Source organism: Nyctereutes procyonoides, unplaced genomic scaffold, assembly GCF_905146905.1.
Source record: "Nyctereutes procyonoides isolate TBG_1078 unplaced genomic scaffold, NYPRO_anot_genome, whole genome shotgun sequence".
NCBI classification, from domain to species: Eukaryota; Metazoa; Chordata; class Mammalia; order Carnivora; family Canidae; genus Nyctereutes; species Nyctereutes procyonoides.
Window position 1 is genome coordinate 46,347,610 of NW_026575140.1, and position 13,680 is coordinate 46,361,289.

A 13,680-nucleotide genomic window follows, 5' to 3' on the forward strand; every position below is an offset into this window, starting at 1 on the left:
ACACGGAGAGTCAGAAGCCAAAACAATCATAAACAGAGACCCACACAGATGTCAGAGACTGAGGCCTCAGGAGGTGAAATAACCTAGACAAGACCACACATCCAATTAGTGGCAGAGCTGGACTGAAAAACCAAGCCACCTGTCTCTTAGGTGGGCACTTATTCTAAATACCTTATGAATTTCATAACTCTGCTCAGAGGCTCTCAGGGAAAAAGGAGATGGGAATGATTGAGCTAAAGAAATAATTTTCAAAGGTGATAGAAATAAGGTGAGTTGTTAGCAGAGTTCTAAAGGAGAGTATGTGCCTTGAAAATTCAGGCTGGTTCCTGGTAAATATGATGACTGATGACTCAGGCAGGGCAATGCCAAGTTGATTTGCTTGGCTAATTTCTCTTTCCAGAGAAAGCAGTGGTCAGAAGGGTTCTTTGGCTATTTTAGTCCATCACCTGGCAAAGTGTACTGGAACCTATAGGTGCTCAATAAATATTTACTTAATGAATGCATTTCATTCTCAAAAAAAAAAATCTTATGGCATAGCCAGGACATACAATTCCAAGATAAATGAATGTAAGGGAACCCCTACTAGGGAATTCCATTCCCTGGCAAAATAGACAGTACACAGGTTATAGGTTCTCACCACCAACCAAGCACAGTTCTGAGGATGCCACAGGAGGGACAGGATAGATGGCTGAGTGCAGTGGTGAATAGTGATAAGGGGGAGCACTGAGGTAGCACTTTCTGGTTTTAGTCCTCCTCCTTGCTCTTGTTGCCCTGATATAAACATTGCTTGGACATTTCTACAATGGAGCAGGGAAGTCCAGAGAGCAGAACACAGTAACTTCAAAGAAGCCCTGATACCTAACTGTTGGAGGGGGGCTGAGAGCAAAGATTCTGATAAACTGATTCTAAAAGCTATATGGAATAAAAATGTGTCATGAATATCCAGGACCACTTTGAAAAATGAAGGACAGAATGAGGAGGGGATTTACCAACCACATAATTAGACATCACAAGGCCTAATGAGAGCAGTGTGTTCTGGCAAAGAAGGTGACTCCAGACACAAGCCCATGAATAAGTGGAACTTGGTATATGGTAGGGATAGTATCACATTTGGAAAAATTGACTCACAATATGGAAAAAAGAATAAAATCTATTACCTTTTAAAAAGCCTTTTAGCAAGATTTGGATTAAAAACTTAACTGGGGGGATGTCTGGGTGGCTCAGCAGTTGAGCATCTGCGTTTGGCTCAGGGCGTGATCCCGGGGTCTGGGATCGAGTCCCACATCAGGCTCCTTTCAGGTAGCCTGCTTCCCTTCTGCCCGTGTCTCTGCTTCTGTCTCTCTCATGAATAAATAAATAAAATCTTTTTTTAAAAAATTAAGGGGATTCCTGGGTGGCTCGGTGTTTTAGCACCTGCTTTTGGCCCAGGGCATGATCCGGGAGATCTGGGATTGAGTTCCACGTCAGGCTCTCTGCATGGAGCCTGCTTCTCCCTCTCCCTGTGTCTCTGCCTCTGTGTGTGTGTGTGTCTTTCATGAATAAATAAATAAAATCTTTAAAAAAACTTAACTGGGGAAGGTAAAACCAAAAGCCAATAGGAGAACATGTAATTGAGTATCTTTGTGATCCCAGGATGGAAGAATTTCAAAAACAAGACTCAAAATGCACAAGCCACAGATAAATAAGTTTACATATGTCAAAGTGAATAATTATGTGCAGCAAACACATCATGAAGTTATCAGAGGGTTGAAAGACTGGAGTATAGTATTTCTAGTGTTGAAAACTACAAATGATATCTAGAGTATAAAGCCTATTTTTGTAAATCAGAGAAAAGACAAAAAATGAGTTAAGAATGTCAGCAGGGATTTTACAAAGGGGGAAGTCAGATAGCTAATAATACATAAAGAAAAGCTCAGCTTCATAAGAAATTTAAAAGCAATTTATTAAAAATAAATAAATCAGAGACGCCTGGGTGGCTCAGCAGTTGGGCATCTGCCTTCAGCTCAGGGTGTGATCCCGGGATCAGGGATTGAGTCCTGATCCGGCTCCTTGCAAGGAGTCTGCTTCTCCCTCTGTCTATGTCTCTGCCTCTCTGTGTGTCTCTCATGAATAAATAAATAAAATCTTTAAAAATAAATAAATAAATCAGACAATAAAAATAAAACCACAGTTAAATGCCACTTTGCAGGTACCAGGTTGGCCAAAATTTGAAGAGGATACCAAGTTGGAATATCAACTGATTGGCCACTTTAGAGATCACTCTGGCTGTGTTTAATGAAATAATATGTGGACTGATTCTATAATTGAGCAGCTCTGTACAGATATATTCAGAAACACTCTTGCACAAGTACAGTTGAGGACATGCAAGAGAATGTTCATTGCATCTTTGTTTATGTTAGCAAAGAGTTGGAAAGAACCTCCTGATCATCAGTTGGGACTGGACAGAAAATGTTTGAGGTAGCAGTTGGAGGGAACGAGCTGGATTTACATATAGCAGAAGGATGGACATATTCCAGAAATATAATATTGAGTAGGAAGGAAAAAGTAAGAAAAAGCATTAAATTTACTCTCAGCACATTTCATGAAAATACAAAACACAAGCACAAAGCGACATTAACTTTCAAGGATACACAAATACCTAAATAAACATGTGGGAGGTGGATTAGAAGGATGCATGTATCAATAAAGCAGGTACCTTTGGGGACACAGAAGTGGAAGGTGCAGGGGAAAATAACTCTACAACTAACCTTACACGGGTCCTTACACTAATTAAGAACAAATCTGAAATTCTTAACAGGAAATTGGTTCTTCCTAAAACTTTGCTGGGATGAATTGTTTTTTACATCTTTTCCATCTGTGAGTTTGTTTTTGTGCTTCCCCCTTTTTCTTCAAAAAGGGTTGCTGGCTCCTCGCCAGGTCTCTGCAAACTCGAAGGGTGTGGACGACATTATGGTGACGTGGGAGCATCCCGGGAAAGCTGCTCCTGCTGTCCAGGAGTATGTGGTGGAATGGAGGGAGCTCCATCCCAGGGGTGACATGCCCCCTCTAAACTGGCTGCGGAGTACCCCCTACAACATGTCTGCTCTGATTTCAGGTATTTAATTGTTCACCTTCGTTTTGGGGAGTTACTAAGTTCACTTTTATTTTTTTAAGAAGTCACAGGTGGGAACCCAGAACCTTCTTCAATTATAGGAAACTGTGTAAGAGGGACAGTGATGACGTAGTGTTCTTCAGGACAGATCCTCAGAATACACCACTGCAGCCATAGAAGACCAACTGATTGACTAAAAACTCTAGAAAAGTCAAGTGCCTGTCACAGAGCCATATAAGACAAATGCATCATTAAATCCAACAAGCATGGCTAAAAGCTAAGTAGTAACCAGTCAGTGTGATGGGCATCTTTCACTTGGGATTGTAGGTCATTCTCAGAACAATCCTGTGTAGCGAGTGTTTGATTATACCCATTATACAGATGAGAAGACCAGGAGATCTTTCATTCCTAGTTCTGCTGCATATTGTTTGTGTGATAATAAATCCAGAATTATCTATAGAATAATTGGCATCTCAGGCCTCAAATCTAAATCTGTCAGAGGTTTCTATCAAGTGATAGAAAGCATCTGAAAAGATATTAAAATGATTGGACAGAACTTAGTCAATGTCACTTTTAGAATAAGTTCAGCATAGTAGAAAGCGCAGGTTCTGCAGCCAGACCTTCTGGGTTTAAGTCCTGGCTCTGCCACTTACTAGGTTGTGTAACCTCGGGCAAATTATTTAACTTCTTACTGCCTCAGTTTCCTTATCTGTAAAAGGGGGGGGAATAATACCTACCTCACTGGGTTATTGTGAGGACTAACTGAATTAATGTAGAGAAAACACAGTATAAGTACTTGATAATTTAGCTGTTACTGTTATTATATGTGACATGGCTAAGCTTCTCACAGGATTTCAGACTCTAAATTCTATATTTTTATTACACCATGGCAATCATTACACCTGTCCAAGAGGATGGAGACAAGACAAATTAAATAAGCATACATACTATATGGCAATATGCGATCTAGTCCTAAACTGTGGGTCTCTTTTATAGTTTAGCTGCTCAAACTTCTAGTGGATTGCATTCAGTTGTAATCACTACACTTAAAGATAATGTCGTCTAGATAACCCAGTGAACATCAGAAAAGATGAACAAGTCATTTGGGGTCTGGAACTTTTAATTGGAATTGAAACCATTTAGGGGTGCTGGATGGCTCAGATGGTTAAGCATCTGACTCTTGATCTCATGTCAGGTCTTAATCTCAGGGTCATTGAGTTCAAGCTCTACACTGGGCTCCATGCTGGGCTCCATAATAATGTGGGAACCATTTAGCCTGTAGAAGAGAATTCTAGATGTGGGTGGGCAGTTTAATGGCTGTTGCTGGCTTTGATGTATATGTGAGAAAGGGTATGTGTCCTTTGTTACTGTGGGGAACAAAACTAAGTCCTCTACATGGAAATTATAAGGCAGATTCAGCTCAATTTTCCTTACATGTGATAGTCTGCAATAGGACAATCGATTGGTCCTCAAGGTAGTGCATTCCCTGTCCCTAGAATTGTTGCAGTAGAACCAATTTCCCTTTAGGGCTGTTATGCCCATCAAATCAAATGAAACAGTGGGTAGAAAAGGCATTTACTGAACTCTAAACTGCTACAAAATTGTAACACTTATTATAAACTACACTAGGATTTACCTCTCTGGGATAGTTTGGACCCAGTGATCCCTATACTTTCCTCCTTTTAGAAATTCTTTAACACTATCCAAATACCATAAAAGAGATGACGAGAGAGATGTTTTGCATATTTAGGGAACTAAAATATTTTTAAGTACTTTAGGGATACTCATTTGAATGAAATCAGTATAATACTGGGGTAAAATAACTATTAAAGCTGTTCCCCTGCTTAAAGACACTTGGTTAGCTATTAGTGTTGATGTTATACTCCGGGGGAAAAAAAACACTTAAAAAATTAGGTAATCCATACTTACAAATTCAATATGGTGCTCTCCAGTAAGTGACGTAACTCATTGCTATCAAATCTTTTTAAGTCATTTCCTAGAACCTGGCTGGGGCAGAGTTGGGTGTTTTGGAGTATATTCAGGAGGCCAGAATATAATTCAACTCCTGCTTATAGTTTGGTGGGTCTAGGCTAAAGACCATCAGTACTGTCTTATTTAGGTAAAAATGATTCCAACCATTTAGAGCCACTCCTTTTAGTATGTAGAAATCTGTAGGTGTCTAGAAATGCCTTCCCCAATGCCTTGGTTCTTTGGGTCCCTCTTCTGCATTCTCTCACTGTACTTCCTCTAGAATCTCTCCTCATTATTGATCATTTATTGTTTGTCTTCTCCCATACTTAATAGATGAAAACAGCTTTCTGCAAAAAATCCACCAAAGGGTTGGTTTATAAATATAAGGTCAGAGCCTTTGCCCAAGGGTGCCAGGTATATGTATATGCACAAAAGTAGTGGGAAATGAGCCTGGAAGTTGGGGCCAGACTGTAGAAAGAAATGAAAATCTTAGGAATGTGCATGTTGTGCAGTGGACAGCAAAGCTAAGGAATTTTTGAGGTGAGGAATTAGATATGATTAGGGTGTGTTTGTGTAAGAATTAGCCAATAAAACAGGAGTCCTTATGGTCAGAACCAGGGAACAAGTTTGTTAGGTCTCTCTCTTCTTGCAAAGGGACGTGTCAGCTAGGTTATGGTGCCACACTTTCTTCCCTCCTCCACTAAGGGTAGGCTGTTCACAAGAAGAATCCCACAGCTTCTGATATAGCAGTCCCAAGGCCTCCACCCTGAACTCATATTTTGCATGGCAAAATGCAATGATAGCATTTGCCTAATGAGCTTATCTGGAATTCCCACACCTATACACAGCATGGTAGTTGGTCAGCTGCTTCCAGGACTAGAGGTAGCAGCCAGACCCTACTCTCTCCCAAATGAAATATGATTCCATATTCCGTGTTGCCCTTTTGGCTTCTAGGTCTGCATGCCACTACAAAGAATCTTTGGATGACTGGACTAAACTGACTGTGTCCTTTTGTCCATAACACTTGATTCATGAATACAAATAGGAACTCACCACAGTGTGAGTTTGGATCTCCTCATGGTCTCTTCTGACAGTACTGGTTGCACAGCTGAGCTTTATGTAAGGTACTTGCTGATGTGGGAAACAAAGGCAGAAGTAAAGTTATTAAATTTCCTCACTGCCTACAGCCCACTGACAAGTCCTTGAAACAGACAGAGTGACATTCCTTTAGGGACTCAACTGCCTTGATGTTAACACTTTGTTTGTCAAGGGCTAAAATCAATCTTAGCCCAACCCCAAGGATCCTGTAAATCTACTTTAACATATAAAAATTCCTTTAGAAATTTCCTTTATCTCTGAACTTGAAGAGATAAAGTGTTGGCAATCATCCCCCAAGCATGTGACCCACCGATATACATCAGGTTTTATTAGACGGTAATAAATGACCTTTTCCTAACAATAGGTACCCCCTCATAGTCCTGGAAACCCTGTTTCCAAAATTCCTCAGAGTCTTACGCTCTCCCTAACTCCCTCCCAACTTGAAAGCATATAATGGGCCACTCCTCATGACCCTGGCACAGCTCTTTCTGCCCATGGGTCCTGTCCCCGTGCTTTAATAAAATCACTTTTTTGCACCAAAGACATTTCAAGAATTCTTTCTTGGCTATTGGCTTTGAACTCTAACATTCTTTTCCTATGCCATTTACTGGAATATTTAAGAGACAATGGATTTTCATAGAAAATACACATTATTTAGTAAATTATTCTGTGATATAAAATTCCTCTCCCTCAAAAATAAAATGTTAAACCCTAATCAATTGTCAGTGGAGGGGACCAGATCTGCCTGTGGCTGGGTGTTAAACACTATGGGAGGGAGGCCTTACTCTGACCATGTGATCCTATAGTTGCCTCATAGGGATTCTTTCTCTTTTCCCTTTAAATTTCCTTGGGAATTTAAAGACATGTCACAGTATCTATGAGAAGGCCCTTTTCTTTACAGGAAGTAGAATCTGAAATTCATGCAAGTAAGGAGTTTTGATAGGAAAGATCCAATTACCAAAAAACTTCATGACTGACAAAAGAGAGCAAAATGTGGCGTTTTAAAAGCTAGGGAGTCGCATTACCATTCCCAGGTATTCTCCTCATCTCCACGCTGTGAAGCAAGTGAAATCTGACGAGCATGGAGGGGAACATGAGGAAGGAGGGGCAGAAAGAGAGGTTGGATTGCGCTGAGCTGAGCGTGCCCTGGTTAAGTCACACCTGAATGTATCACCCTGCTGTTACAGATCCCGATAAGCACCAGTGGAGTTAGAAGATCTGTCCAGGTTCTATGCCTGCAAAACACCAGCCATACTTCTCTGTAAAGAGCAAATGATTTGTTTGTAGAAGTCAGTGGTTTTTTTCTTGAAAGTGAGTTGTGTTTCAAAAGCAGTCTCTATGGTTATATTTAAGTCTTTGTTGGAAATGGAACAGCTTTGTCTCCTTAATCATGATGACCCTGGAAAGAAACTTCAGATTTGCCTGTCTCTTCACCATGAGGCAAACTTGGGAGGTGGGAACAGTGGCTTCCAGAAGCCCAACATGGCAAACAGGATGCTGAGATCTCGTGACTTAGGTCATCCCTTCACCCTCATTCCAGACTGTACTTGAGCTGTCTTCAAACTAAGGAGAGCAAAGAAATGCCTTGAATGCATCCATATCAGACATTTAAATGTCTCCCTTTAGTGACTCACATGTGATGCCAAACCTGTTATAAGAACTCCCTTTTCCTTGCAGAGAACATAAAACCCTACAGTTGTTATGAAATCAATGTGTATGCACTGTCAGGGGACCAGAGAGGATGTAGCTCCACCTGGGGTAACTCTAAGCACAAAGGTGAGTCTTGGGACCTTTTGTCAAATTTTGCTTTAGTTCAACAGTTTGGATTTGGAGGATGACAAAAGCCTCCTGTGTTCTACTTTGCAGCACCACGGAGGGGCCCCTACATTAATGCCATCTCAGAGGAAAAGGGGAGCGTGTTAATTTCATGGAACGAAATTCCAGCCCAAGAACAAATGGGCTGCATCCTCCATTACAGGATATATTGGAAGGAACAGGACTCCAATTCCCAGCCTCAACTTTGTGGTATGTGTGAGAAACAAATGCAGTGGGATCTTTCTTACTTAGCTGTTGGGGAACCATAAGTATGTCCATGCACATACATACACACAGGTGCTAGCACAGTGAGTGGCACACAGTAGGTGCTCAATAAATATTTGTGAAATTAATTGAATGAAGAAAAATACAAAAAAAAGAAAGAAAAATACAAGATATCTAAACACACACACAGAGTTACTGAGTATGATTTGTGCAAAGCAAATTGAAGAAATGAAGATAATGGTCTAGGCTCTCAGGAGCCGCTCACGTGGGCACATGGCATTTCAGAAAGCAGTAATAGCACTTCAGTACTATTATATATACCCCTGAGGTTTGCAAGGGATGAGTTTAGAGAAATTTTGAACTCCCACATCTATAAATACTATCAGAGCATATTATTTTCTCCTTAAAATGGGTAAAATACAATACAGTTTAAGTAACTTATGACCCATAATTATTCTATAACTATAAAATGAAAGCAATTAAATTCTGGCTAGAACATTATCCCAAATGATTTCATCTCTCATTTATGTAGCAGCTCCTAGTCATTTGCCAGATTTGATGTTCTAATCTTTGATTTATTCAGAATCATGATTTTTGTTTTTGTTTTTTTCCTGGATTGACCTTCTTTTTATTTCATAAACAACTGGCTTTCTTTCAGGAGCATTTATCATGAAGAAGCAATATTTTTATCCCTTCATGAGAGCTGTTAGGTCCAGGAAGAATGCAACAAAGCCACCCTGAGATGTGGGTGCCAGAGAGCTGCCTGCAAGAGCAACTTTTACCTGGGAGACTTTACAGGATGGTCCTTTCTCTTGACCTTAGAAGATCTTCATTATTGCTATTCTGAAAGTTATGACTTTTAATTCTAGTTAATTTTTATTATATAAATAACACCTGCACATGGTAACAAATATTCAAATAGTTCAGAGAGATTTACAATGGAAATTATCTCTTTCTCCATTTTAAGCAATAGCAGTTCTTCACATGTCTTCCAGGAAAAAACTTAATGTACATACAAGCATATATTTGGGATAATCATCTGTATTCTGAGCTCCACCTTGCTCCTACCTCTCAATAATACATCAGTTCACATCATTCCATATGGATTTACATCATTTTTTAAAACAGCTCTATAGAATTCTATCATAAGTCCTTGCAATCAGTCTCTTCACTAATCTGCCATCGATAAATAGAACATATCATTGAACAGAACTGCTTCCTACTGGGCCTGTCAAGGTAAGTCAGTTCTGAAATGCGCCCCAGAACCTGATGACTTCATTGACCTCTTTGTGGGCCTTTTGGAATTCTCCGTGTGAAATTTGCTTCTTCTCCCCCACCCTCCTATTGTCATTTTAGCAGAATTTAAACCATGATGCCTATTTACAATCAACATGGCCATTTGGTTCTTAAAGCTGATCTTATATATATTGAAGAAAACCTCTACCTTATTTTATCACAAATATGATCATCTAAAGTCTATGTAAGGGCATTTTAAGTTTTATTTATTTTTTTAGTAATCTCTACACTCAACTCAAACCACAAGATCAAGAGTCACACCTTTCATGGACTGAGCCAGCCAGGCACCCCCTATGTAAGAGCATTTTAAAATACATTGAAGGAAGGTGCAGATTCAAAGTCCTATTTCACACCAATTTAAATTAAGTTTTCCTTTTACTCAGTAAACACTTGATGAATTAGACCTGTCCCCCATCTTCAGAGAGCTCTCAGTCTACCGAGGAAGATGGGAAAGTACGTGGAAGTGATACAGCCACTTTACTCAGGGACTGACAACAACCTATTGTATTTGGCAACCAGAAATCATTGACAAATCCACAAGTACAGTTTTTAGAGAGTGGTAGGGCATTAGGTTGAAGACAAGGGAAAGAGACAGCGGAGAGAAGCATTGCAAATGGAAGAGGACGGAGTGCCAAGGAAGGAGGGGTCCTGTTCTCTGTGTCCTCTGTCCAGCAGGCAGCAGCACTAATGGCCCATGGGGAGTGCAGTGGGCGCACTTAGTCCTGCCTGTACAGAAAGGCGGCGTACAGCTAGAGTGGGGTGTCTGCCGTTTAGTACCTTGCACAGGTGATTCTGGTGGACAGCCACTCCTCTGCCATGTGCACCAGGAGTGCATTTCTCTACTGTCACACACATTGTGTTTTGTTACCACTTGGCTGTCTTTGTCAACAGACTCTAAGCATCATGAAGGCAGAAGGTATCTCCCCATACTTACAATACAGCCAGGAATACAGGAGGTGCTTAATAAAAACGGTATTTGTTGACTAACACATGAGGGAATATTGCCCTACACTTTGTTAAACCAATGTGGATTGTTAGGTTTTAACTAGTTCCCAGTAATTTCAGCTGTTTTGTCTGGTAGCCCTTGACCTTCCGACCTGCAGCCTTTCAAATGATTGGCAGCTATCCCATCTTCCTAAACTGGTACTTCCTTGTTTCACCACCCTGAGCCTAAAGTTTCAGACCCCCACGGACTGAATGCCCCCCTTGATCTCTGTCCAGACCAAGCAGCAGAACCAGTATTTCTGGCACGCCTTCTCCCATTACTCAACGCAACCTATTTTGCTAGCCAAACTGCTGGCGCCATCACCTGCCTGACTGCTCCCTCCACAGAGTTACTATTTTTGATCTTCAAATATACATATGTGTATGTGTTTGTTTGCATATAAATTTCTTTGGCCCAGCGAACAATTCAAATCCCTTCTAAAGTCTAAAGTCTCATTTCTAAAGTCTCATTTCACTCTCAGAGCTAAGGATGCCTTCACACAGTTGGACAGTTGACTCTGATGCTCACTGATGCTTCGCTGCAGCAAGATGAGTAGAAGGTCTCTCCAAAATTAATTTTATAATCTCCTGCCTTAGAAATAAAGAAAGAGATTTTGAGTTTAATCAAACCACTTAAGTCTGTGCAAGCACTTTCATCAGGTTAAAGTCAGCTTGCAATTTTCCACATGGCACATTTTCTCAATAGGATGTTGAATATAGAAATTGCTCTGATAGTCACAGCTGTTAAGTGATCTGCTCAGGCCTCAGTCCCTTTGGGTGGAGAGGCCATGATATTACAGGACTCCTCGCTGCTTATCCATAGTAAGCCTGGGTGTGGAAGTATGAGGGGTCTGTTTTCCCCACTAGATGGTGAACTTTGTGAGGCAGATTCTGTGCCTTTATATACTTGGTGACTTGTCCAGAGCACAAGCTCAATAAATATTTGTGGCTGTTAAAATAAATATAGCGAACAAAAGCGCTGTCTGACCTGCCCTGAGGTTTGTGAGCTAGTAACTGATGTTGAGGTTCAAAGTGCTGGGTCCCAGTTTCTACTTTGATCACCAGCACAGGCGTGTCTGCTGAGGGAGCCAGCAGGCTACTCCTGCCAGAGTTCTGCTGTGGATCTTGTAGTACCCTGCCCCTGCATCCCCAGCTTTTGAGAAGTCACTCCAAAGCTCACACCCAGCAGATCACTAGAGAAGAATGCCTCTGTACTAATGGAGGAGGAAAACAACATCAGTGCATTGCTCAAAAAACCCCAAATCTTCCCTGCTGAGACTCCCCAGGAGTGTCAAGAGCAAAAGACTCTGATAATCTAGGCTTAAACAGCCAAGTAAATCCAATCTAGGTACCATTGCTCCTATTTTTAGATTTTATGTCAAATTAAAGCAGATCATCATATTAAACCCATTAAGACTTGTATCCAGAACCTACCCAAAAAAAGCAGAAAATCAAAATTAATGTTACTTAAATGTCTATTTCATTAACTGCTAAACTTAGCTTGCTTAAAAATTCCATTGAAAACAACTTGTATTTGACTTCTTCCCCAAGAGTTCTCAACTATATCTAAAAATGTTGGAAACATTATAGTCATAGAAAATAAAAGGAGTTACTACAGCTACATAATTTCAAAAGCAGAAAGATAGGGGCGCCTGGGTAGTTCAGTCAGTTAAGCGTCTGCCTTTGGCTCAGGCTGCAGTCCTGGAGTCCTAGGATTGAGCCCCACATTGGGCTCCCTGCTCAGTGAGGAGTCTGCTTCTCCACCTCCCTCTGCCCCTTCCCCCAACTTATACTCCTGGACATGTTCTCTCTCTCCCAAATAAATAAAATCTTTATTTTTTAAAGCAGAATAATAAAAGTTCTTTCAAAAGATTTTACCACAGGAAATACATTTAATTATTTTAGTATGCTGTCAAGTGGGACCACCATAAATGACATTGTCTAGGGCCTAGTAAAGTATGTACTAATGAATCAGGACTGTTTTAAAACAGCAGTGTGCCTTTCTCTTTCAAATTAATTACAGGATTAACAACAAGAACAAAAATAAGTAAAATCATACATTCAAATACTTCTAATAGATGCCTTTCTTCTTTTTTATCTTTATCCTCCTTTCAGAAATTCCCTATAGAGTATCACCAAATTCACATTCAATAGACAACCTGCAGCCCAGAGTGACATATGTCCTGTGGATGACAGCTCTGACAGCTGCTGGTGAAAGCCCCCCAGGAAACAAGAGGGAATTTTGTCTGCCAGGTAAGAAACAACTTTAAAGATGGTGCGTCCATCCTGGATTCGTACATAGGCCTACATTCCCACTGTGTCTGGCATGGAGATGATCAAATGTTCTGTAATTCATTAGCTACTTTTCTTGCTGCTACACCTTTGCACTTGCTGTTTCCTTTAACTGGAGTATCCTATCACTTCATGTCTCCTTGAGGATAGTACCTACTTATTTTTCAAAACTCAGCCTAAATGTTTCCTCCTACAGGAAGCCTTCCCAAATGCACCTCCATAATTCCTTCATAATGCACTACATTTGACCCCTATTAAAAACTCTGAATCCTGGGGCATGTGGGTTTCTCAGTCGGTTAAGCATCTGCCTTCAGCTCAGGTCATGATCTCAGGGTCCTGGGATTGAGGCCTGCATCTGAGCAGGGAGCCTGCTTCTCCTTCTCCCGCATGTGCTCACTTCCGTTCTTTCTCTCTCAAATAAATAAATCTTTAAAAAGAAACAAAAACAAAAACAAAACTCTGAATCCAATAGGCAGAAACTGTTACCTGTTTATCTTCAAGGTCTAGTATGGTACCCAGCACATAGTACTTGTTCACTAAATCTCTGTTCAAATGACCAATGAAAATAATCTCAACAATAATAATAGCAGCTATTACATATACCATGCACCAGTCTTTAAGTGCTTTGCATACTGCATTAGTTTGCTGGGGCTCTTGTAACAACGTGCCACAAACAACAGAAAATTATTTTCTCACAGTTGTGGGAAGTGGAAGTCTCGAGTTCAAGGTATCAGCAGAGTTGGTTTCTTCTGAGACCTATGAGAGCATCAGTTCCCTGTTTCTCCTCCTCAAGTCTAGTGACAGTCTTTGGTGTTCCTTGGCTTATAGATCTCTGCCTTCATCTTCACATGGAGTTCTCCTTGTGTGTGTCTCCATTCAAATCTCCTGTCTTTTAATAAGGACACCAG

At 40.6% G+C, this 13,680-nt stretch overlaps 1 protein-coding gene across 3 annotated transcripts in view; it reads left to right on the top strand.

Annotated features, from left to right (window-relative positions):
• IL12RB2 (interleukin 12 receptor subunit beta 2) overlaps positions 1-13,680 on the top strand; it is a 74,893-nt gene that overhangs the window by 49,395 nt on the left and 11,818 nt on the right. For all 3 annotated transcript variants that reach the window (XM_055306252.1, XM_055306251.1, XM_055306250.1), the window contains 4 exons: positions 2,897-3,094; positions 7,838-7,936; positions 8,027-8,185; positions 12,596-12,733. In XM_055306252.1, the coding sequence (XP_055162227.1) occupies positions 2,897-3,094; positions 7,838-7,936; positions 8,027-8,185; positions 12,596-12,733 (594 nt within the window). The remainder of the gene's footprint in view (positions 1-2,896; positions 3,095-7,837; positions 7,937-8,026; positions 8,186-12,595; positions 12,734-13,680) is intronic.